This window comes from Phyllosticta capitalensis (genome assembly GCF_038381095.1).
Source record: "Phyllosticta capitalensis strain CBS 128856 chromosome Unknown BKA78scaffold_1, whole genome shotgun sequence".
Lineage (NCBI taxonomy): Eukaryota > Fungi > Ascomycota > Dothideomycetes > Botryosphaeriales > Phyllostictaceae > Phyllosticta > Phyllosticta capitalensis.
The window spans coordinates 577,123-598,443 of record NW_027117439.1 but is presented as its reverse complement, the minus strand read 5'-3'; the positions used below and the strand labels follow the sequence as shown (position 1 = coordinate 598,443).

At 56.4% G+C, this 21,321-nt stretch overlaps 7 protein-coding genes across 7 annotated transcripts; 4 read left to right on the top strand and 3 right to left on the bottom strand.

The window, feature by feature from the left end:
• BKA78DRAFT_329050 (kinase-like domain-containing protein) lies at positions 1–1,667 on the bottom strand (the record flags this gene model as incomplete). Its single annotated transcript, XM_066889638.1, has 3 exons — positions 1–130; positions 189–934; positions 981–1,667. 3 exons carry the CDS (start codon positions 1,665–1,667, stop codon positions 1–3), a joined length of 1,563 nt encoding a protein of 520 aa, XP_066748860.1.
• A 1,688-nt stretch (positions 1,668–3,355) lies between these two features.
• Positions 3,356–4,942, top strand: BKA78DRAFT_243732 (ATP-dependent RNA helicase DBP8; the record flags this gene model as incomplete). Its single annotated transcript, XM_066883971.1, has 2 exons — positions 3,356–3,837; positions 3,886–4,942. The coding sequence occupies 2 exons, from the start codon at positions 3,356–3,358 to the stop codon at positions 4,940–4,942; spliced, it is 1,539 nt and encodes a 512-aa protein (XP_066748859.1).
• A 602-nt stretch (positions 4,943–5,544) lies between these two features.
• BKA78DRAFT_4531 (uncharacterized protein) lies at positions 5,545–8,060 on the bottom strand. The gene is made up of 2 exons (XM_066893214.1): positions 7,833–8,060; positions 5,545–7,766 (listed from the first exon to the last, which is right to left on the bottom strand). The coding sequence occupies exon 2, from the start codon at positions 7,750–7,752 to the stop codon at positions 5,656–5,658; it is 2,097 nt and encodes a 698-aa protein (XP_066748858.1). The 5' UTR covers positions 7,753–7,766; positions 7,833–8,060; the 3' UTR covers positions 5,545–5,655.
• A 1,636-nt stretch (positions 8,061–9,696) lies between these two features.
• Positions 9,697–11,050, top strand: BKA78DRAFT_301378 (uncharacterized protein). Its single transcript, XM_066887354.1, has 4 exons — positions 9,697–10,081; positions 10,144–10,191; positions 10,215–10,337; positions 10,386–11,050. Exons 1-4 carry the CDS (start codon positions 9,707–9,709, stop codon positions 10,605–10,607), a joined length of 768 nt encoding a protein of 255 aa, XP_066748857.1. The 5' UTR covers positions 9,697–9,706; the 3' UTR covers positions 10,608–11,050.
• A 729-nt stretch (positions 11,051–11,779) lies between these two features.
• BKA78DRAFT_4505 (Alpha/Beta hydrolase protein) lies at positions 11,780–13,398 on the top strand. Its single transcript, XM_066893210.1, has 4 exons — positions 11,780–12,005; positions 12,060–12,186; positions 12,242–12,387; positions 12,448–13,398. Exons 1-4 carry the CDS (start codon positions 11,924–11,926, stop codon positions 13,206–13,208), a joined length of 1,116 nt encoding a protein of 371 aa, XP_066748856.1. The 5' UTR covers positions 11,780–11,923; the 3' UTR covers positions 13,209–13,398.
• A 501-nt stretch (positions 13,399–13,899) lies between these two features.
• BKA78DRAFT_244402 (anion exchange family protein) lies at positions 13,900–15,706 on the bottom strand (the record flags this gene model as incomplete). Its single annotated transcript, XM_066884026.1, has 4 exons — positions 13,900–14,864; positions 14,910–15,403; positions 15,452–15,539; positions 15,589–15,706. 4 exons carry the CDS (start codon positions 15,704–15,706, stop codon positions 13,900–13,902), a joined length of 1,665 nt encoding a protein of 554 aa, XP_066748855.1.
• A 1,459-nt stretch (positions 15,707–17,165) lies between these two features.
• On the top strand, positions 17,166–21,033 carry BKA78DRAFT_4473 (uncharacterized protein). Its single transcript, XM_066893202.1, has one exon. It carries the CDS (start codon positions 17,535–17,537, stop codon positions 21,024–21,026), a length of 3,492 nt encoding a protein of 1,163 aa, XP_066748854.1. The 5' UTR covers positions 17,166–17,534; the 3' UTR covers positions 21,027–21,033.
• Positions 21,034–21,321: the final 288 nt, after the last annotated feature.

Genomic DNA, 21,321 nt, shown 5'->3' with positions numbered 1-21,321 from the left:
TTAATCTTTCCACTCCCACACCTGCGAGAGGAACAGCTCCATGTTGACCTTTTTGGACTTCATCTCCACCATCCACGGGTGCTCCATCATGCGCCACGGCGTCGCGCGTTTCTGGGCGTCCTTCTCCAAGCTGTGAAAGATAAATGTTAGTTGCTTGTTCTGCATTCGGTAAAGATCAAAAGACTCACCAGCACTCGATAAAGTACTTGAACTTCTCCCCCCAGAAAATGTTGTTTTTGGGCTCGTCCTTGAGCTTGGGGATCGGCTGCATGACGATGTACGTCAGCAAGTCGATCAGACCGTGTTGAGGCTTGATTGCGCCGCCGCCCTCGCCCCCATCCTCTGCATCCGCCGGGAACGGGAAGCGGGCCTGCGCCACTTCCAACAACGTCACGCCCAACGACCACACGTCCGATGTGATGGTGTAGCTGAGTCCTTGGATGCGCTCCGGGGCCATGTAGTACGACGTGCCGATGAAGGTTTCGGCCATGCCCTTTGTTCCAAACTCGCCGCTGACGCCAAAGTCGCACAGCTTGACAATGCCCTCCCAGGCGTTGAGGCGCGAGCCCTTGCCGCTTTGTCGAGAGCCGTCGGGGTTGCTGGGTGCACGGGAAAGAAGGATGTTGCTTGGCTTGATGTCGCGGTGGATGATGCGTTGGCTGTGGAGGTAGGTCAGACCTTCGAGCACTCCTCGTGCGACGACTCCAAGGACTTTTTCGCCGATGCGGCCTCCACGACCCAGCACTTCGCGGTAAACGCTATCGAGCGAGCCGCCCTCGCAAAATTCCATGGCAATGTTGATGACGGAGGTGTTTGATGGTGGTTGGAAGGCGCCATAATAACGGCAAATTGAAGGATGTTGAAGAGAGGCGTTGAAGGAAAGTTCGCGGACGATTTGCCGCTTTATTGAGGGATCCGGGTTTGATGTGATAATCTAGAACGGTCAGAAATATTTCAAGCAATGGGGCAGAGAGCCGTACTTTGAGTGCAAATACTGTCCTTCCGCCTTTGAGCTTGCACCTCGTCACCGCACCACCAGCACCTTCGCCCAACGAGCCCAGCTCTTCAATCAGTCCTTCCTTGCTCGCCGCCCTCCATCCCGCGTCGTCCAGATCCCCCGGCTCAAGCTGTCCGCCCTTGTCCATCTTTAGCTTTTCCAAGTCAACCACGAGTTCCGACATGCCGCTGGGTGTTCGCTGCATTTCGGTCGACGAGTTGGAGTTGAGCGTCGGAGAGTTGGAAGAGAGGGCGGATAGCGGATCATGAGAGCTGGTGTTCAAGTGTAATGGTGGACGTCCTGGGGTGAATCCCGTCTCTCCGCTGTTGCTTCGACTGCGATCAGAAGCGCTGCTCGCGGCAGAGAAACCACCCCCGACGTCGAGTTTCAGGCCACCGACCCCTCGTCTGGGAACATTCTCTTGTGGCGTTGCTTGGCTGCCACTGGGTGTGGCCAAACGGAGCATCGGCGGAGGAGTTGGTCGAGCGTGGAGAGGCTGTTGCTGAGGCTGTAGAGAAGGCATGCTTGGTACGTCGGCGGTAGCACCATTGACGACTGGTCTGGCATTGGGCGAAGGGGGAATAGACAATCCAAGGCGAGGAGCGCGCGGCGACGAGTGGCTTCGTGCACCTGGGATCGGCGGGCGAAGGAGCGGAGCAGGTGTCGACATGTCGGATTGCGGTTGCGATTGTCCTTGCGGCGGGGTGGAAGGACGCGGCCCGGTCGAGGCGTTTGCTGGTCTTGGTGGATCGTAACCTGGCGCTTGCATGTAGGACGATGTCGGTCCAGCGGGAAAGATCAAGAAATTCACAACAAGCGGTTGAAAAGTGTGCGAGGAATTTGTCGAGGAAGAGAGGGAGCCAGGCTGGTTCAAGGTCAAGCCCAGTCACACGGACAAGAAGCTGATATGGCGTAGCTGCACGCAGCCGTGATGCTTGTTGCCGCTGCAAGAGCGCGACACAACAGGGCTAATCTTCTGCAAGTGGGTATTGAGGATCCAAAGGACGGGACAAGGTGTCGCTTGGCTGCAGGAAGCCTGATTTGTCGGAGGGTGGTAGCGGAGAGGCGCTGTGGTACGTGTCGAGACGCGCGTGGAGTGGTAAAGAGGGGTATCCGCTTTGCAAAGCGGACTCGACGAAGGATGAGCGAAAGGATGTCGAGGACGACTGGAGCGGGACGGGAATCGAAGAGAAGAAGAGTCGGCGAGCCCGAAGTAGGAGGGGAGACTGGTGGAGCTTTGCGGGTTATCGAGGCCGTCTGTGCGTGGGTTGAGGTGGAGACGGCGAAGGCAGTGGTTGCCGATTGTCTTGTTCTTGTTTGCGTGCTCGAACGAGAGAGCGAGCGTGGAGGGCGAAAAGCAGAAGAAGGCAAAGACGCTGGACGAGGCGATGGAGAGGTCGGATGGGTAAAAGAGGTGGGCTGGAGGAGGGAGGGAGAGAGGTGGTGGGTGATGGAAGAGAGATGGATGGGATGGGGTGGTGGTGCAAAGCAGCGCAGTGCCTGTCTTGACGTGCGGGAGCCGTGGCGCGTGCTCGACTAGACCGGGCGGATCTCGTGCAGTGGAGTGCAGCCCTACGAGGTTGGATCAAAGGGACAAAAGAAGGGACGGACAAAAAAAGGGACAGACGGCTCTATCCGCTTGAATTCAAAGCATGCGACCGAGCCGCTACGCTACATACGCTGCTGACCTGACTACAAGACCCCGTTGGGCCTGAGCATGACCAACGTAACCAACCGCTCAGACTCAGCCCACTTGCAGATGGACACTATTACAACACACACGCAAGCTACGCAACCAACGACAAAGACTGTGCCTCGTTCTCACACGTGTCCTGCCAACCTCAACCGCCCTGCCACCGTCGTCTCTAGAGTCCTCGCCTGGTCCTAGTCCTGGTCCCGCTCGATCTTTCTCTACACCCCAACTGTGCCTCTGTGGCAAACATGTCAACAATGACATGGTCGTGATCCACGATCAGCAGGGGACCGGGACCGTCTGCCAATCTGTCTGTCCGTGCCCTGTTTGATCCATCATTGTTGATTCAGTCGTCGGCGCTTCGAGCTCCCAGCCTACGTCACAGAGACACGCATCCCTCCGTCGAATGATTCCATACTGCAGAACAGGGGGCCTTGTGACAGACGCTGTCTACATTGGTTTCGATGCTCTTTGACCCGAATCGCCTGCGCCTGCCCGCCTGCCCGCTTCCCCGATGCACTGACGAGTGACAACATGAACCTACCCGACGGTGTTGTCTTGGCTAAGCAAGTGCCCCTCGGAGAATAGAACCGCCGACACCGCCCAGATTTTCAGACGCTCAAGACTGTTGACTGCGCTGCGGAACCCAAAATCATAATCCAAAAATGGCCTCGTCCCATGATTCAGCCTCTGATTCAGATTCCTCTCATTTCGAGCTGCAACATCATGGCGCCCGCAAGAGAAGAAAGCTATCGCCTCCCATAGACTCGGATTCCGACCAAGAGCCCCAATCCAGGCCCGTCCCCGTCTCGTCAACATCTACTCTCTCACGTGTCAAGGCAAAAAAGGATGGATTGCAGCAAAATGATACCCCAGCTTCCATTCTACAGTCCCAAAACTACAAGGAAAATGTTTCTTTTGCGTCCCTCAATGTTTCGCCATGGCTTGTAGCCTCTCTGTCTGCAATGGCAATCAAAAAGCCCACGGGCATTCAAAAGGGCTGTATCCCAGAAATTCTCAAAGGCCGAGATTGCATTGGTGGCAGTAGGACGGGCTCTGGTAAAACGGTTGCATTTGCCGTGCCCATTCTGCAAAAATGGAGCGAGGACCCGGTTGGCATCTTTGCTGTGGTCTTGACGCCGACGAGGTACGTTGGTTGAAATGTCTTGCAGAGTAACAGCTAATGACTTGACAGAGAACTCGCTCTTCAAATATACGAGCAATTCAACGCCATCGGAGGACCCCAATCCCTCAAAACCATCCTGGTCACCGGAGGCGCAGACATGCGCGCTCAAGCAACAGCACTAGCATCAAGACCGCACGTCGTCATCGCGACTCCAGGTCGTCTCGCCGACCACATCAACCAATCCGGCGAAGACACCATCGGCGGGCTCCGGCGCGTGCGCTTCATCGTCCTCGACGAAGCCGACCGCCTGCTCTCCGCCGGCCGCGGCAGCATGCTGCCAGACATCGAAACCTGCATGTCCGTCCTCCCGCCCTCGGCTCAACGCCAAACGTGCCTCTTCACGGCCACAGTGACGCCCGAAGTGCGCGCGCTCAAGGAACTGCCGCGGGCGAAGGGCAAGCCCGAGGTGTTTGTCTGCGAAGTCGACACCGAGGACCTTGCCGTGCCAACCACACTGGCGCAAAAGTACCTCGCGCTGCCCGTGACGCAAAAGGAAACGTACCTCCACACGCTCCTCCTGACGCCCGCCAACGCGGCCAAGAGCGTCATCATCTTCGTCAACCGCACGCAGACAGCCCAATTCCTCGAGCACATGCTGCGCCTCCTCGACCACCGCGTCACCAGCCTGCACTCGGGCCTGCCGCAGTCCCAACGCATCTCCAACCTGGCCCGCTTCCGCGCCAAAGCCGCGCGCATCCTCGTCGCCACCGACGTCGCGGCGCGCGGTCTCGACATCCCCGACGTCGAAATGGTCGTCAACTTCGACGTGCCCCGCGACCCGGACGACTACATCCACCGCGTCGGCCGCACGGCGCGCGCGGGCCGCTCCGGCGAGAGCGTCACGCTGGTCGGGCAGCGCGACCCCGAGCTCATCCTGGCCATTGAGGAGCGTGTGGGCACCAAGATGGTCGAGTACGAGGAGGAGGGCGTCAACATCGAGACGCGCGTCATTCGCGACAGCTTGAAGATTGTCAGCGAGAAGAAGCGCGAGGCGGCGGTGGAGATTGGCGAGGATAGGGATGTTCGCGGCAAGAGGAAGAAGGGCATGGCGAAGAAGGCGAAATAAGTGGCTGGTGGGCTGCTAGGTGTGGAGAAGGAGTGGGAATTCTAGATATTGAGCTCTGGAAGTAGATATCAAGCCATATCAATCCCCGTCCACAGTTGCTTGAAAGCTCCTTGTAGGTACTCATCCACGAGTTCAAACGCCCATGTCGTCCAACTGTGAGACACTCGAATGCTCCCTATAGCCACTCTTCAAAGAATTCAAATGCCCCAAGTCATTCAACCGCAAGACGCATGAACGCTCCCGGTGGCCACTCTTCGGCGAGTCCAAACATCCAAGTCATCCAACCGCAATCCACACGAACGCTCCTTGTAACTACGCTGCAATGAATTCAAACGCCCAAGTCTTTCAACCGCCAGACACTCGAATGCTCCCTGTAGCCACGCTACGGCGAGTTCAAACGCCCAAGTCCTCCGACTGCGAGACGCTTGATTGCTCCCTGTAGCCACACAACCGCAAAGCAAAGTAAACCATGAAGCGTGCAATGAACTCATTACTCGGATCCAGCGGATCCAGCGACGCGCAGAGAGGAGAGAAACTATCAAGGGTATCTACTATACAGAAAAAGAGCGCCGAAAAAAAGCCAGGCAAGCAAGCAGATGGTCCGTAGCCGGTAGCATCCGCAGCCCAGCGCGTACGCGCACGATCACTCCCCGCTCGCGTCAACGTCCGTATCCTCTACAACACCAAGTAAATCCTACACACCACACCCACGATCACTCCTCCTCCTCCACGTCCTCCCAATCTCCCTCCTCCTCCATCTCCTCCTGCACCATCTCCATCTCCTCACCCTCCACCTTCTCCTCCTCCTTCTTCCCCTTCCTACGCAATCCCACAACCCCCAAAAGCTTCTCCACCCTCTCCCTGCGCCTCTCCTTCTCCTTCCTCTCCTCCTCCTCCATCTCCTCGTTCTTGGGCCTGACGGCCGCCGGCAGCGTAGCAGGCTGCGAGAAGACGACGCGGCCGGGGGAGACGGACATGTCGCTGTTGGCCAGCTCAGCCGCCATGCCCTTGAGGGCGCCCTTGAGGCGGCTGCGGCGGCCGCTGGGCGTGCTGGGGGAGGGCGAGAGGGTGGCGGGGGCGGCGACGGGCGACGCGGCGGAGGGGGTGTTGGCCGGCGAGGGGGAGGCGGCGGAGGGCGCGCGGCGGAGCGAGCCAAAGCGGCTGCGCAGGGAGAGCGACCTGCCGCTGCCGCTGCCGCTGCCGCTGGCGCAGGCGGTGGGGCTGGCGAGGACGGGCGAGGGGGACTTGAGCTCCTCCATGGAGGCGAGCTCGGCGGAGGTCTGCTTGGGGACCTTGAGCTCGGCAGCCTTCTCCTTCTCCCTCTCCCTCTCCCTCTCCTCCCGCATCTCCTTCAACTCCTGCGCCATCATGGCCACCTGCTCCTCCAGGTTCTTGATCTGCTGCGCGGCCACCGAGTCTCTGGCCGCCTTGTCCATGTCGTTCTCGATCAAGGCCTTGTTTGTTTGCATGATCATGCGGTTGAGGGTCAAGGTTGATGAGGTACGGACGCTGTCTTGGCGGGGGCGGCCGGGGGCGAAGGTCGTTGAGGCACGAGCGCTGACTTGACGCGAGCGAGTCGGCGAGGAAAGAACGCTGTCTTGACGAAGGCGGGTTGGCGAAGAAAGGATGCTGTCTTGACAGGCGCGAGCTGGCGACGAAAGCACACTGTCCTGACGAGGGCGGACGGGCGAGGAAAGGACGCTGTCTTGACGAGGGCTGGCCGGAGCGGGAGAGGAAGCGTACTCGTTGCCAGTGGCGAGGTACTCGAATTCGGCGTCGCTGCTGTTGTCGTACTCGTCGTGGTCGCCGGCTTCAGCAGTCTCTTCGATCAAGGCCCACTCAGTGCGCTGGTGGTGATGGAGAGGCGGCACAGCGGGCGTGGCGAAAGCGGGAGGTGGACCAGGAGGAGCGCGGCCGTAGCGGTGGCCACTGGCACGGCGGGTGCTGCTGTTGGGAGTGCGCTGCGAGGTGGTACGCTGAGGGATGGTAGGAGGCGAGTGGTAGTCGCCGGGCGTGACGCTGTGCGCAAGAGGGCTGCTCGGAGTTGGCTGAGAGAGCTGGCTGCGTTGACTGACCCTGCGGCCGACGAGTGCCTTTGGAAGAGGTGTAGAGGGCGGCGTCTCCCAGCGTTGCTCAGAAGATGAGGCGGTGGCGTTGCTCAAAGCTGCAGACGGCCTCTTCTTAACAATCGTGAGCGGACGGGGTACGGCGCTCAAGTCGATATCCTCTTTGCGGTGGGTGCGAGCAAGAGGGGTGGCGTCACTTGCACTTCTGGTTGGAACTTCAGGAGAAGGCGGGTCGGCTTTGACGTCAATGTGGTTGTTGGGGTGGGAGTATACAAGCGGATGGCTGTCGCTCACACTCCTAATCGCCTCAAACTTGGCCCTCTGCTCAGCGACGTTGCTGCGAAGCTCATTCAGTTCCGCTGTGGAGGGAGGTGGGAGGGACGGCAGAGGCTTGTTGCAGTCTGAAGCCTGCTTTTGACCATGTCCCACAGGAACGTCCGGGGAGTGCTCGTACACCTGGTGCGCGCGGTGGTGTTGGTTTTGGCCATGTCCAGCGCCGGCGACCCGGGAGTCCTCGTAGGTCTGCACCTCCTCTTCGACATCGTCGTCAAAATACGAAGCGGGGTCAATCCGCTTGCGCGCCTTGAAGACCTTGGGCGTCTGTCCAAGACTTGCCATGGCAGCGGTCAGCTGCTCGCGTGTCATCCGTGAGTCGACTCTGCGGTCTTCACCACCGTCATCGCCACCACCCCAATTGGACTGAGTCCGAATTGGACCGTAGGATGAAGACTCCTTGTCCGACATCACTGCAGCTTAAGCTAAGTTTCAAGTCAGCTCAGCACAACAAAATGATCGAAACCCCTCAGGAAAAGCCAATTGCTTACCGCTTCCAGATGAAAACCGCTCAGAAAGGTAGCCTGTGAACGACGGTGTCCGCGGGCCTTCTGCTGGTCAAGAGCTTGTGGTCGGATTTGCAAAGCGCAGGACCGGCGGTGGCCGAGAGACTTTTGTTGGTCAGTGATCGAAGACTGGGCGTAGGACCGACGGTGGCCAATTGCTCGCTGCTTTGCGACCCGACTCGAGACGTCCGGCAATGGCGAGGCGATTGCTGAAGGCTTGGGCGCTGTCGTCGAGTTCCGCTCGCTGTCAGTGAAGCTGAACTGTGCTGAGCGTCTGAAGGCAACGGTCGAGGAAGAGGAAGAGTAGGTCGAGGCTGCGCAGCTCGAAGCCATGGATTCCATTGTGCTCCGCCGAGACAACGACTCAGCGGCACAAAAGTTATGCGGAGTGTGCGCGTAACTATTGTGCGCGGCGCCTGGAAAAGAATCACGAACATTATCGTTCTGTGAATCCATCATGGCGCTGGAGAATCGGTAAGGAGGCAAGTGATAGTAAGGGGAAGATGCAAAAGACACATCTGGTGTCTCCAGACCAGCATGCCTTTCGTCCAGCAAAGATGGCATGTGCCCATACTGGCCCATGGCAGCAGACTCGACAGGGGGAAAGGTGTAGATGCTCGAAGCCATGATGGAGAGTGCGCAAGAAAGATAGCAAACAGCGAACGAGCAGCGAAAGACTTGCGGACGAGTAGCGAAAGACTATCGAACGAGCAGCGAACGAGCAGCGAACGAGCAGCGGACGAGTAGCGAACGAGTAGCGAACGAGCAGCGAAAGAGTTTTCAGAATCGACAGGAATCAACCAGACACGAGAGGAAGAAAAGTTTAAACAAAGACAAAGAAGCCGTACGGCGGAATCGCCGTTGGGCACAGGCGCCAAAGATATATTTGAGCATTTGGAGGGGCTCATGTTGCGGCGTGGGCAGCGCATCGTGAGAGCCGTGCGTCCGTCTTTGCATTTGCGAGTTCAATTGGATTTCATTAAAGGAGCGGCCCCATGGGTGGCGCGTCTGCTGCGTCGCGCAACATGACGAGCAAGCGACGTCTCACGTCGCCGGTGGTTGTCGAGGATAGAGTCGTCCTGCCCGCTGCCGACGAGGCGCCCAGTCCAGTCGAGGAATTCAACACCAAGAAAAGGTCGTCGTCGGTCCCTTGGCGCGACAGCGTCGCCGTCGCCCCGAGCGGGTAATTGCTGATCGCCCGCGGGTCGTGCCCGGCTAGTTGCACATCATCCCCATAGGGCTGATTGACCAGACCGCAATCCCCTAGGCGAAATCACAACGCGCAAAGCATCGCAATGCAATGCTTCTTTCCAGCGGGCCCTCATTTCTCTGCGCCGCGCGCTCGACGTAGCCTCTCCACTCGCGTTATATCGCCGCTGACTCGAGGCTCCGCTCTCCGTGCTTTTTCTGTTCCTCAAACTCCACAGGCCATTGGATTTGCGTCGCATTGGATCACCATCGAACCACCCCGTGTCCCCCTGAGTCCTAGGTCTCGAATGCCATCGAGTCGAATCGAACAGAGAGTCGTCGCGGCGGGGCCGGCGCGTTGATCCGGAAAACAACATATGACCTGATTGCCGTCATTTTGCTGCCTCATTTCGCGGATGGCGGCCTCGTCGTTTTTTATCCCGGCGAGGCCGTCAAGTCAATCCGCACACGTTTTGCCGAAAGTCGTGTCAAGAGTCGTCAATAATTGACTTCGAACTATTGGCGAGGTCTCATTGCGTGGCGGGGTCCGCTGCCGGACGCGCCTTGAAGACCTCGGCGACGGCGTCTCAGCCTCGAGCGTAGTAGTGACATCTCGATTTGGAGAGCTGGGCGACGGCCACCGGACAATCAACTTTCGGTCTATTTTCCCAATGTTGACCTCGAATCAGGTAGGGATGCCCGCTGGACTTGAGCATGTCAATAAGCGGAGGAAAAGAAACCAACAGAACATCTCTCCTGCAATATTAGGCAAGGGGCTTGACACTACATCGACGCTTTCAGAAATGTTTTCGGTCGACATGTCTTGCGGAAAAGAGCGTGGGTCGGCGACTTATGGTAAAGGCGCAGAGACCGCTGGACTGCTCTGGCTGTTTCCAAGTCTTTCGGAGCTCTGCATGATTCTCGCCCATTGCAATAAGCTTCAACTTCCAGTTTTGGTTGATTCCGAGGCAGAGGAACGAGAGGGCGAGGGAACGAGTCGACGATGGATGACAGCAGGTCGACGGTCTCCGGGTTTTGTTTTATCTGTTCTTGTCAGGTGATTGATAACCCACAACCAAATGGCGGTGACTGACCTCGATTCTCAAAGGTCCCGTGGCGAACAGCCAATCCGTCCTCAACAAGCGATGGCATTCATGTGCCGTCTTTTTTCTCAGTCAGACAGAGCCGCAAGGATGTAGCTTTTGGAGAGACCATGACGTCACCATCCTGGCGCTGTCAAGCTCCCCTATTTTCGTTCATGTGCGCCCTCTTCTGACAGACATCTGGTCCCTGGCGTTAGCAGTTTTTCTCGGCAACATTTTGGAACTCCCTGCCATATGTACCTGCAAGACTCCAGTATCGCAGGTCTCCCCTTTTGAATCTTGTCGCCATGACATGCACAGCTCCCCGCACCTGCAGGATTCAGGATCGGACAGGTCTAGCGGGAGGCGCAACGCCGGGGGCAACAACAGCCAGAGCCCAAAGAGCTCTATTCCCACGCGATGGCTGCGGTCCGGCTGTTCACCAACTGCCGCTCTATCGATTTGCAGCGCCCGTCTGCTAGCATGGTGAACGATGCAGACTCGAATCAGGAGAGCGAGTCGACGGCCATGTGCCACTGAATCGTGACATGATTGACACGTTGTTCGTCGACCGTCGCGCATGTGAAAAGGTACCAGCCGACCCATGCGCGCGCATGGCGGGAGCATCTTGCAGGGTCGTCAGGGTCCTCGCTGCTCTCGACAATTATGGCCGTATTGTACAGCTGCATTGCATGGGACAGCTAAGTAGCTACCGAGTTGTAGGTACTTGTACCCTCAAGCCTGGATCGCGATGGAGGTGTGACGGACGGTAGTTGGAGAACTGCCGGACTTATGTAGGTGGGTTCGGATGTTGCCCTTGTCAACTTGGGCTGGAGAAGAAGAAATGGCAGGTCTACCGAAACGATGGTGTAGTCTAGGTGGATGGTGGAGGGCGCTAAAGAAGAGAAGTTGAGCCCAACAGCCAGGGACGAGTTGCGCCTCTGAATGTTGAACCAAACCAAAGGTGATGTATGGCATATAAACTGACAGGTCGTGACAGAGCGAGTGAGAGCGAGTACGACGCGGTTACGGGCGTAGAAGAGACGCCATGATGACATTCGCGCGGTGATTAAGGTTTAGGCTCAGGCAAACGGCCCGCATCTAGCCAGTGCAGCTAGCTTGGTGCTTTTTGAGACGCTCGGTTCCTGCCGCACCTTGAGCCTGACCATTGACCTACCGCTCTCTCTCACTTCACTCATTCAATCAACCTAACATAATCCCTCTCCCCCAAGGCAGGCGGCAGCTGTCATGGTAACCACACATCCTATCCGTCGATATAAACCTGTGAACATCTCTCGGCCTAGGACCGCCTTTTCTTCATCGCCATCATCGACATCTCTCGACCGTTCGTTGCCGCCTTCGCTCTCCTACTGCTGCGTCGTTCTTGCTTCTCGCCCCTTCCCGATTCGCTCGCGTCACGTTGTGCAGCGTCCGCCCAAAAAAGCGCGTGGTCCACCGCCCAAAAAATCCGACGACTCTTATCATCCAGCGACTTTGCCGGCCACCGTGGTCAAGTGATTCGGAGCGCGTCGAAACAAATTAAAAGAAAGAAAGAAAAGCGAGCTAGTGTCAGCTGGCTCTGATCTCCTCCGTTTCCATTATTCCCAGTCTTTTTTTGCCTCGTCGTCACCGTCGACATTATTCTTAATTTTTGAATCTTTTTTTCTGTCGCCCTTCACGCTGTCAAGTTAGCGTGACATTTTTTTCAAAGCGCACCAAAGATCCCCCCATAAGTATCCTGTTCTGTTTCCTTTTGTCTTGCCCTATATCCGATTTAGGCCAATCCTCAGCACACCACCAATCATCATGGCGCCTAGACCTCCTTCGGCTGATTTGAGACTGCACCTCTCCGACTACATCAGGTTGAGTTTCATTCTCTGCATCGTTGGTAAGTTTGAACCGTGGCACTTTTCGGGAACTCCGAACTGACTGGCTCGAGCAGTGATCAAAACGTCGTTGGCCTTGTTGACTGCCCCCTTTACTACGAGAAAAGCGCCCGGCCTCGTTCGCCATTTGATGTACACGGCTCTGCGTGCGTTTACGGCTCATGCCGATTCTAGGCTTGAACAGTATGTATCCTTTTCCCTCTTTTATATGTGTTCCATATTTAACAGTTGTTTGCAGAGGTCTCGTCCCTGGCACTGATGAAAGCTACGAGGACTACTGCCGCAACTTCAAAGTTAAGCCGCGGTTCGAGATTCTCGAAGACGGGACGCGAGCCTACTGGATGGGCTCCAAAACCGCGCGCAATGTCATGCTCTACCTTCACGGTTGGTCCCTTTCCACAGTAACCTCGGGAGACTCGTATCCATGCTAACAACGACCTTCAGGAGGCGGCTACGCATTCCCCATTTCGAACCTGCACTTCAAGTTCCTGCACTACCTGATCGACGACGTCAACGAGAAGAACGCCGACGCGCTCTCCATCCTCGTCCTGCACTACGACACCACACCGTACGGGCAGTACCCGCGCCAAGTAGCGCAAAGCGCCGCCCTTCTCAACTACGCGCGCAAAAACCTAGGCATTTCTGGCAACCGCATCTTCCTAGGCGGCGACTCTGCGGGCGGCAACCTGGTCATGTCGCTGCTGAGCCACCTGATGCACCCGCACCCAGACCACAGCGTGCCAACCGTCGAGCTGGACAAGGACGAGCGGCTCAAGGGCGCCCTCCTCATCTGCCCAATGACGAGCTTCGACCTGGGCGCCGAGTCGTTCCAGCGCAACAAAACGCTCGACGTCATCGACGGGCGCGCCGGGCTGCGCTGGGTCAACGCGTACCTGGGGGGCAAGCCGCACGACCCGTACAACGAGCCGGCGTGCACGCCGGAAGGGTGGTGGAAGAACCTGGCCAACGTGTGCCGCGACGTGTACCACGTGATTGGCGGCAACGAGGTCATGCTCGACCACGAGGTGCTGTGCTACAAGAAGATCGAGAAGGAGTGGGCCGGCGAGGGCGAGATCCGCGTCGAGATTGTCCAGGGCGAGGGCCACGTCGCCTGCGCCACGGATCTGCAGGGCGGCTACGACAAGGAGGATATCAAGACGTACACGGCCATTCGCGACTGGTTCAAGATGGAGGTCCAGACTTAGGGGGCTTTGTTCTGACTGATGATGGTGGAGGGTGTGGGTGGTGGTTGGAGAGGTGGTTGTAAATATGCGCCTCCGCCCTGCTGGCCGTGGTTCCTCGCGGCGGATTGGCGTTCCTAGACACTCATAAGACGGAGCGGTGCATTTGTTGACGCAATGGAGAAATCAGATGGACTCGTACTTCCGCGTGCAAGTGTTGTCAAGTCATGTGCGGTAGATGATGAGATAAGTCAGTGAGAACGTACGAGGGGGATTCGAATATCGGTCAGAACACGATCTGAGATGGGAAGTTTTCGACATTCGGCCGACATCAAAAATCAGTGGAGAATCGACAGCGTCGATTTAATCAGATCCGCTTGTGCATCTGGCGCGAACCTGTTGGTGTGCAGTGGCTGACGGACCTCAAATCAACGCGAGGGGTAAAGAAGCGTCGGAAGCATTATGTCTGACGACGCAACAAACGAACCGGCAAAGTGAAAGAAGGAAAAGACAGATTTTGACTTTAGAGAGCGACAGTAAGAAACATCTCGTACAAGCTCATTCCGTTTCTCTCATCCCATCCCCAATATCCAGGCTTCTCTCTTGCTTTGCCGATTCGCGCTCAGTCTAGCTGAAGCGCTACATATCCCCCATCTTTACTCACCTGTTTCTGTGACTTGGCACTCAGCCAGTGTCTGAATGGTCCTCCGTCCGTCTAGCGATCATGATCATGACCCCGACTACCCCTGCTCCCAACACTGCGAAGCTCAATCGCATCTTCCCGTTCCCTCTCCCGCCTCATACTCGCTCTGCGCTGATGCTGGCTCGGCGACCCCTTCGCGAAGGCACCCTGCGCTTCACCGCGCTCCGCCTCATCACTCAGATCCTCCTCACTCTTACGGCGGGGGCTCGTGCTATCGCCCGAAACCTCGGCAGGGTGAGCAGCAGCACCTCCATTTGCGTCATCCGCGCCGGAAGACTCATCCTCGACCAAGATGCCGCCACACGACTCCATGGTGAAAGGGCTGGCGGTGGGCGCGTCGAGGATGCCCAGCTCCTGGGGCGTAAAGTAGCGCGGCAGGAAGTGTGAGCGGATAGGGATGAGCAGCAGGATGAAGACGGGGAAGCCGATGGCCGCGATGGTCTGCGTGATGGCGAAGGTGGCGCCGAAGCCGACAAGTGCGAGTATAACGAATGTCCAGGTGGCGCGACGGCGCTGGATACGCGAGAGAGGATCGGATGCCAGTGTGAGCGCCTTGTCGCGGATCAGGAAGAGGATTTTGAGTGTGATGCCGTTGCCCTCGAGCGCTTGGACGCCCATGACGAAGAAGAGGCCGGCGAGGACGGCTTGGGGGATTAGGTGGAGGACGATGAGCAGGGGTCCGGTCATTGTGCCCAGAGTCAAGAGTCCTTGGGCGAGGTTGGACACGCGCTGCTCGACAACATGATCGACGACGCGGCGCGTGTGGCCCTTGTTTGTCTCGTCATCGTCATCGGCAACAGTGCGCGTCACGCAGAGGGCATTGGTGTGGAAGGGGGCTTGCGGGATAAGGCCATTGGGGAACGGAATCCCAAGCAGGCCAGCCACTCCCGTCGTCACTCCAAGCAAGAAGAGGTCCCAGTGAAATCCAGCGGGCTTGCGGAGGGGGAACTCGGTTCCCTGTGCAATGAGTGATGACACTGAAATGATTAGTTGACTTCCACGTCAGTGACGGGGGCGCATACCATTGTGGTCGAACCAAAACAAGATCGTCAAGAGAACAGCAAAAGGAATTGCAATGAAGATGTCTCCGACATCAATGTCCCAAAAGTGGATGAACCAGCCACGGTCAGTAGTCGGGAAGAAGGCCTTGCTTGTCGGCAATTTGAGTAGGTCGATGCCCTTCATCTTTCCAATGTGGACGAATCCCGTGAAAAAGATGACAGTCAAGGGCGTGGCATAGTCCTCGATGAACTTCCTCACATTGCGATGGAAGAGGTTGCTGTTGCCGAGGACGCCGCCAAGGTACGCGGTCATCAGGACAAGCAGCGAGATGCTGATGGAGAGGTACGCCGAGGCATCACCGCCTTCCCATTGACGAGTCAGGACCTGGATGCCTTTCTGGAGGTAGATGAAAGCAACGTAGAATCCAAAGATATCACAGGAAAACCTGGTGACGTATTTAAGCCAATTGCAAGAGTTGCTAAAGGCCAAAATCCAGTGCATGACCATTGACCAGCTATGACACGTTAGATTTGTTGCAAAGAAGACGTGCCCTCAAACTCACAGTCCAATCCAGCACATGAAGGAAAAGTAGTTTGTACCGCGAGGTACCATGATGTCGTACACGGTATAGTTGAACACGGTAATGGGTCCTGTCGATGATTAGCAAAGAATATTCACTCCCATTGCAAATTTACCCACCAGTCACGCCGACAATGACGAGCGGCTGCGCGGCGAAGATGGAAAAGACGACGGAGCCAAGAACAGAGGCGAGCAAGACCTCGTTGACGCCAAAGCTCGAGTCTGTCTTGGTAAACATGTCGAGCGAAAAGGCCAAGGCTGGGAGAATGCTGCAAAGCCGTTAGGAACACATCGAGGCGAACTTGATCAAGCTCGGGCTCGAGCTGTCGAGATGCAGTCATTTCACAGGGCACATGTTCTCGGTAGACCCAGTAAGGCGAGATGTTGTATATCTCGCGGCGATACGTACTTCGCAAAATACATGTAAATAGTTGCTGGCACGACTCTATAGTCCCACGCGTCGGTCCAATCCGAGACAAAAAACGGGGCTCTCCTCCGCAAGTCATTGATCATGCCCTCGAACCATCGTATTCCCAGAAACTTGACGTGCTTGGTGGAGGTGGTCCGGGTCGAGGCGCGGGTTTGTTCGCGGTGGAGGCGCTCCTCGCGGGTGGTTGGCTGGGGCTTCCACGATAGCAGCGACATTCTCTTCTGCCACGGCTTGCGGGTCTTGGGTTCGCGAGCAGAGTGCGAGGGATGGCGTTGGCCGGGGAGAGTGAAGGACTCGGAGGACTCCATGATGGAGTAAGCCGTAGACGATAGCTGTGGAGCTAGAGGACTGTAGTCAAAAGAGCGAAAGTGTTAGAGGGGTCTGTCGACCATGGCGACAAGGGCGGTATAGAGCATGGGATAGGCTCTTTGATAACCGAAAGAGCGTTGGGCGGATGGGCGGTGAGACTTTAAGTGTGCGGATGGTTCAGAGCAGGGAGATGCGGAGAAGTGGGAGAGAGCAGCCATCGCGAGTCAGGCTGTCTCGCCTACGCGGTTTGCAGGGCTCAGACTGCGTCATGGCGTCGACAAGTCGGACGTGTCATCCACTGAGCATCCGGCCTTTACTGCTGTGACTATTTCCATCAACTTGGCTGCTTTCACCGGCAATTAAAATCCCTCGATTTCGACGACTAGAGTCGCAGTTATCGTCATGCACAGCCACGCCAAGCTCGATTTACTTTGCTGTCCTCCGTCATCAGCACCGCCTCCATCGCCACTGCCGACAACGGACTTTTACTCCACACTCTCCACGACTGGGATCATAGCACTTCAATGGCAAACTGATAGACAAGTTACTGCTTCAATTATGGACTGCCAGAGACAATTGCTACCATAGCAGGTCCAAGTCGCCGTGCACATCTTCAGACGTCGTCCGCATCTCGCCACTCGTATTTGCTCCATATTCATCTCCTTTTCAAGCTTGGGTCTCTTCCTCTTGAGTCACACATCCTTCGGATTGCTGCCCTAAGCAAGCATTCGAAGCTCTGCACTGATCATTTTGAGGTGTTGTTTCCAGCAAGACTGCCCGACACTCCACACACCAGTCGTCCACATCTCACCGTCTTTCACAGGTAGTTCCAGGCCCATCAGCATCCATTCATTGCTCGAGATCGTTGCAAGAAACCGTTTCCGAATCTGGAAGCTGAAAGGGAGCTGGTATGTGATCTCAACATGAGTCTCTCACGATGCTTCTCCAGCTGGCAGACAAAGAAGAGCTCTCTAGCCACTTGGCAATGACCGGATGCGTCCACATCGCAAGTGGTGCCACGCCTAAGATGGAGGGAATCAATAGACGTTTCGAGGATCAGATCGACCACTCGAATAATACGATCAAGCTCTCTTCCGTTTGTAGTCTGAAATTCGCCAACTTCCTTTATCGAAGACAAATGCAGCCAATTGCGCCTTGGGCATCGCGACTCCAACAAAGCCTTTCTTTCACCATGTGCATTTCTTGTCGGGAGATGATGTAGACCGCATGAGAATGCATTTATATCCCACCAGTCTCTCAATCTCTCTTTCTCGTTTCACTCTGTTTCCACATTGTCAGAAAACCTATTGATCATAATCTTTGAGCAATGGACAGACGAACAGGTCCAGGTGGAGGCCGCGGCAGAGGCCGCGGTTCCAACAGGCAACTCGAGCATTTGGAATTCCTCGACGACGAAGTTTCCCCCACACCCTGGCCACAAAGACTGCAGCCATCCCGAGCATCGCGCAATTATCGGGTCCATCCTGATTCCGGGAGATGGAACTCGAGGCTCCCTCCGAGAGTCGTCCCATCATCAAACGACAGAGCACAACTCTCTTCAACTCCAGTCCCTGGTCTTACAGAAAGAGGGCGCCTCGCCATGGAAAGGCAGCGCCTGTTTGGGGAAAGACCAACGGCAGAAATGACGGCATCAATCAGAGAGACTCTGAGAAGAAATGCTCGGCGGAATGCTGATCCTCCATCTGCTGAGCCCGCATCCTACGAACGACCTGCTTCGGCCAGACGCGTGCAGTTTGACGTCCCAGCCCTTCCAGCAACTCAGACAGAGTTCTACCGTCGCCAGTTTGACAAGATATTCAACGCAATGGCAGAACCGTCTCCTCAAACCTCGTTGCCGATTCGCTATGGCTCAGGATCACGAGTCCACGTTTTTGACTCCGTAGACGACGCCCCTCAGAGAACAGAACCATCTCCTCCAACCTCGTTGCAGGTTGGCTATGGCTCAGAATCACGGGTCCACGTTTTTGACTCCGTAGACGACGCCCCCCGGAGACGGCGCCGCAACGTCGACCCTTTCCCGTTCACGTTCTCTTCTGTTCCTGTCGGCCAGTCACCGCCTCCGTCCTGGCTGGGGACTTCTTCAGGGCAAAGGGACCCTCAAACCCCAAAGTCAGAATCCTCAAAAGCTTCTCCAATGACAAAGAAATCTCCTGGACGCAAGCGCAAAGGCGACCTCTCGCCCATTCCAGAAGAGATTCAGAATGACGATGACGACATTATTAGGATCTCAGCCGGCATCCCGCGTAGAAATGCGCGAAAGATCAAGGTCTATGAATCCTATGAATCCCAGCCGCCACGCAAGAAACGCAAGACTGGGCAAGCCAGCAAGACGCCAGAAGAGCAGACATTTGGAGGGTCGCTCGACCACCTTTTTTGGCGCGAACTCGCCACTTCGGATGACCCGAGCGCACTTAAATATGCGCGCGAACACATTAGGGCCGAACGCCTTCGCAAGCGCGCGCGCAAGCGTGAAGCAAGACAGGCTTGGGATAAGATACTCAAGAAGGAGGAATCAGAAGAGCGTCCGGACGACGGTTCGGACAACGACCTCAACATGCTCCCACCTGCGCCGACCCCGACGAAGAAGACGCGCAAGAGAAAAGCCAAGGGCAAAGGCAAGAGCAAGAAGTCCAAGGCTGACGACGCGCCCTACATCGTCATCTCGGACGATGATGAGGATGAGGATGATATCGAGGTTCTGCCCAGCCCCAAGAGCAAAGCCAAGGGCAAGGGAAAGAGCAAGAAGTCCAAGGCCGACGACGCGCCCTATGTCGTCATCTCGGACGACGATGCGGACAGCGACCTCAACATGCTTCCACCTACGCCGGCTTCGAAGAAAAAGACGCGTCAGAGCAATGCCAAGGGTCAAGCTAAGAGCAAGAAGTCCAAGCCTGCCAAAGAGACAATTATTATTGATCTCACGGACGGTGATGAGGAAGACGACCTCAACATGCTTCCACCTACGCCGGCTTCGACAAGGAAGACGCGCAACAGCAAAGCCAAGGCTTACAAAGAGACTGTTATTATTGATCTCACGGACAGTGATGAGGACGACGACCAAGTCGATACTCTGCATAGATCTTTCCCAATCCTCAAAAAGAACAAGAACAAGGAAAAGGAGGAAAAGCAGAAAAAGGAAGTATGGGAGCCCTTGCCTAGCGGCGAAGGGCCAAAATGGGAGAGGGACGAGAAGACCAAACAGCGCTTCCGGCTTAACCCGCGCTGGGTCCAATGGATCGCCGCTGGCAGACCACCTGGCTACAAGTACGTCCCCAAATACTGGGCCACGGAGAAGTACCAGTGGACGAAGAGAAAGATATGGGAGCTCAACCTTGATGGCCACAACCGCCCTCTCAACCCCGCTTGGGCAAAGCGCGAAGCTGCAGGTGAATCAGTTCCAGCGTACATGCCCAAATACCTCGACGAAGAAAAAGTGATGACATTTAAGAAGAAAGGCGACCCCAGACCGAGCCAACTCAACCCGCGCTGGCTCCAATGGGAGGCTGATGGCAAACCGCGCGGCTTCAGATACATCCCCAAATTCCTTGATGAGGAAAACTTGGAGGCGCTAGAGGATGCCAACTCCACCGTCTCGTTGGACTCCGAACATGAAAAGGACGACGATTTTGACGAGAATGAGGCGTCAAGAGACCAGCTCGAGCTGCCGCGTTTCCTTAGAAAATCCTGGGAAGGGTGGGACGCAGCCGAATCGTCCGAATCGGAAGACATCGAGTTGTCATCGGACGACGAGGAGGTCTTGTCTTCAGAAGACGAAGACAAGAAAGACTCATCGTCCGATGACAAAGACGTACCACCACAAGACGGAGACGACTCATCATCAGATGGCAAGGACGAGCCACCCTCCTCATCCGAAGAGGAGGAAGAGGAAGAAGGCAAAGTATGGGAACTCAGACGCTACGGCCCAGACCGCGTAATCAACTCGCGATGGAGACAATGGAAGGACGACGGCAAACCATTCAAGATGGTGGGACCTATCCCCAAGTACCTCGACGAAGAGTACATGGTAGAAGACGTAGCAGACAAGGGTCAACGACGCCGCATCAACCCGCGCCTGCTCACATGGGAAGCCGCCGGCAAACCAAGCGGCTACAAACGCATCCCGGAATTCCTCGAGGACGACGAGCCGGCAGTGAGGGATGAGGTCACCGCCTATGAGCTGAAAAGGTTCGGCGGTAAGAGGTCTGCAATCTTGTGCCCTGACCCGAATGACCCTGAAAACAAGACGACGTCCGAGTCGGGAGATAGCTCTGGAGACGACGACGCGTATTCCCTCGACGGACCTAGTGCCGGCGGCAAGCGCAAGGCAGCGCAGATGATCGACTACTACAACGACGAAGTAGCAGCTGCACAACAGTTCAACGCATCTACGCCTTCTGCCTCTGCCTCTGCTCCTCCGGCAATGGCAAGTCCAGCAAAGAAGCGCAAAGTGTCGGCGACTCATGCCGTCGCCTCCTGTCCTAAGCCTTCGACGCCGCAGCGGGGCCGGCCAAAGAAGATTCCAGCACCCTCAACGCCCAAAGCTACGAAGCAGGCGACCAAGGGAAAGACCAACCCCACACCTCCGCAGAGCAAGGCAAAGGCGACGACTAACCCCGCGCCTAAGGCTAAGGCCCAGGGCAAGGCCAAGGTCGTAGTTCCTAAAGCGACGAAGCAGAAGCCGGCGGCGAAGGCGAAGACGCCGAAGCCCGCCGCCGAGAAGAAGGCGAAGGTTACTAAGCCTACTCCCCCGGCGCCAGCGGGGACGCGACGAAGCGCGAGGCTGAAGGATAAGAAATGATATGGATGAGGATTCACATGGGGAAGGTTCGTTGTTTGTTGTGTCTGTTGGACTCATAGAAAGTGATACTGAATGCTAAGGCAGTTGTATCAGTTGGGTAATGGGGAAGAGGGTTTGATAGAATGTTTCTTCTGTTTTCCAATGTTGGAGTTAGCAGGCTTCGAATGTCAAAAGCAAAAGTATAGAAAAATCGATTGTTTTCCACGCCTCGCAAGTGTTGACGCATTGTGCAAAAATTGGCAAAGGTAAATTGGGTCGGAAGTAAAGGCGTAGCCCTCCCGCGTGTGTGTGCTTT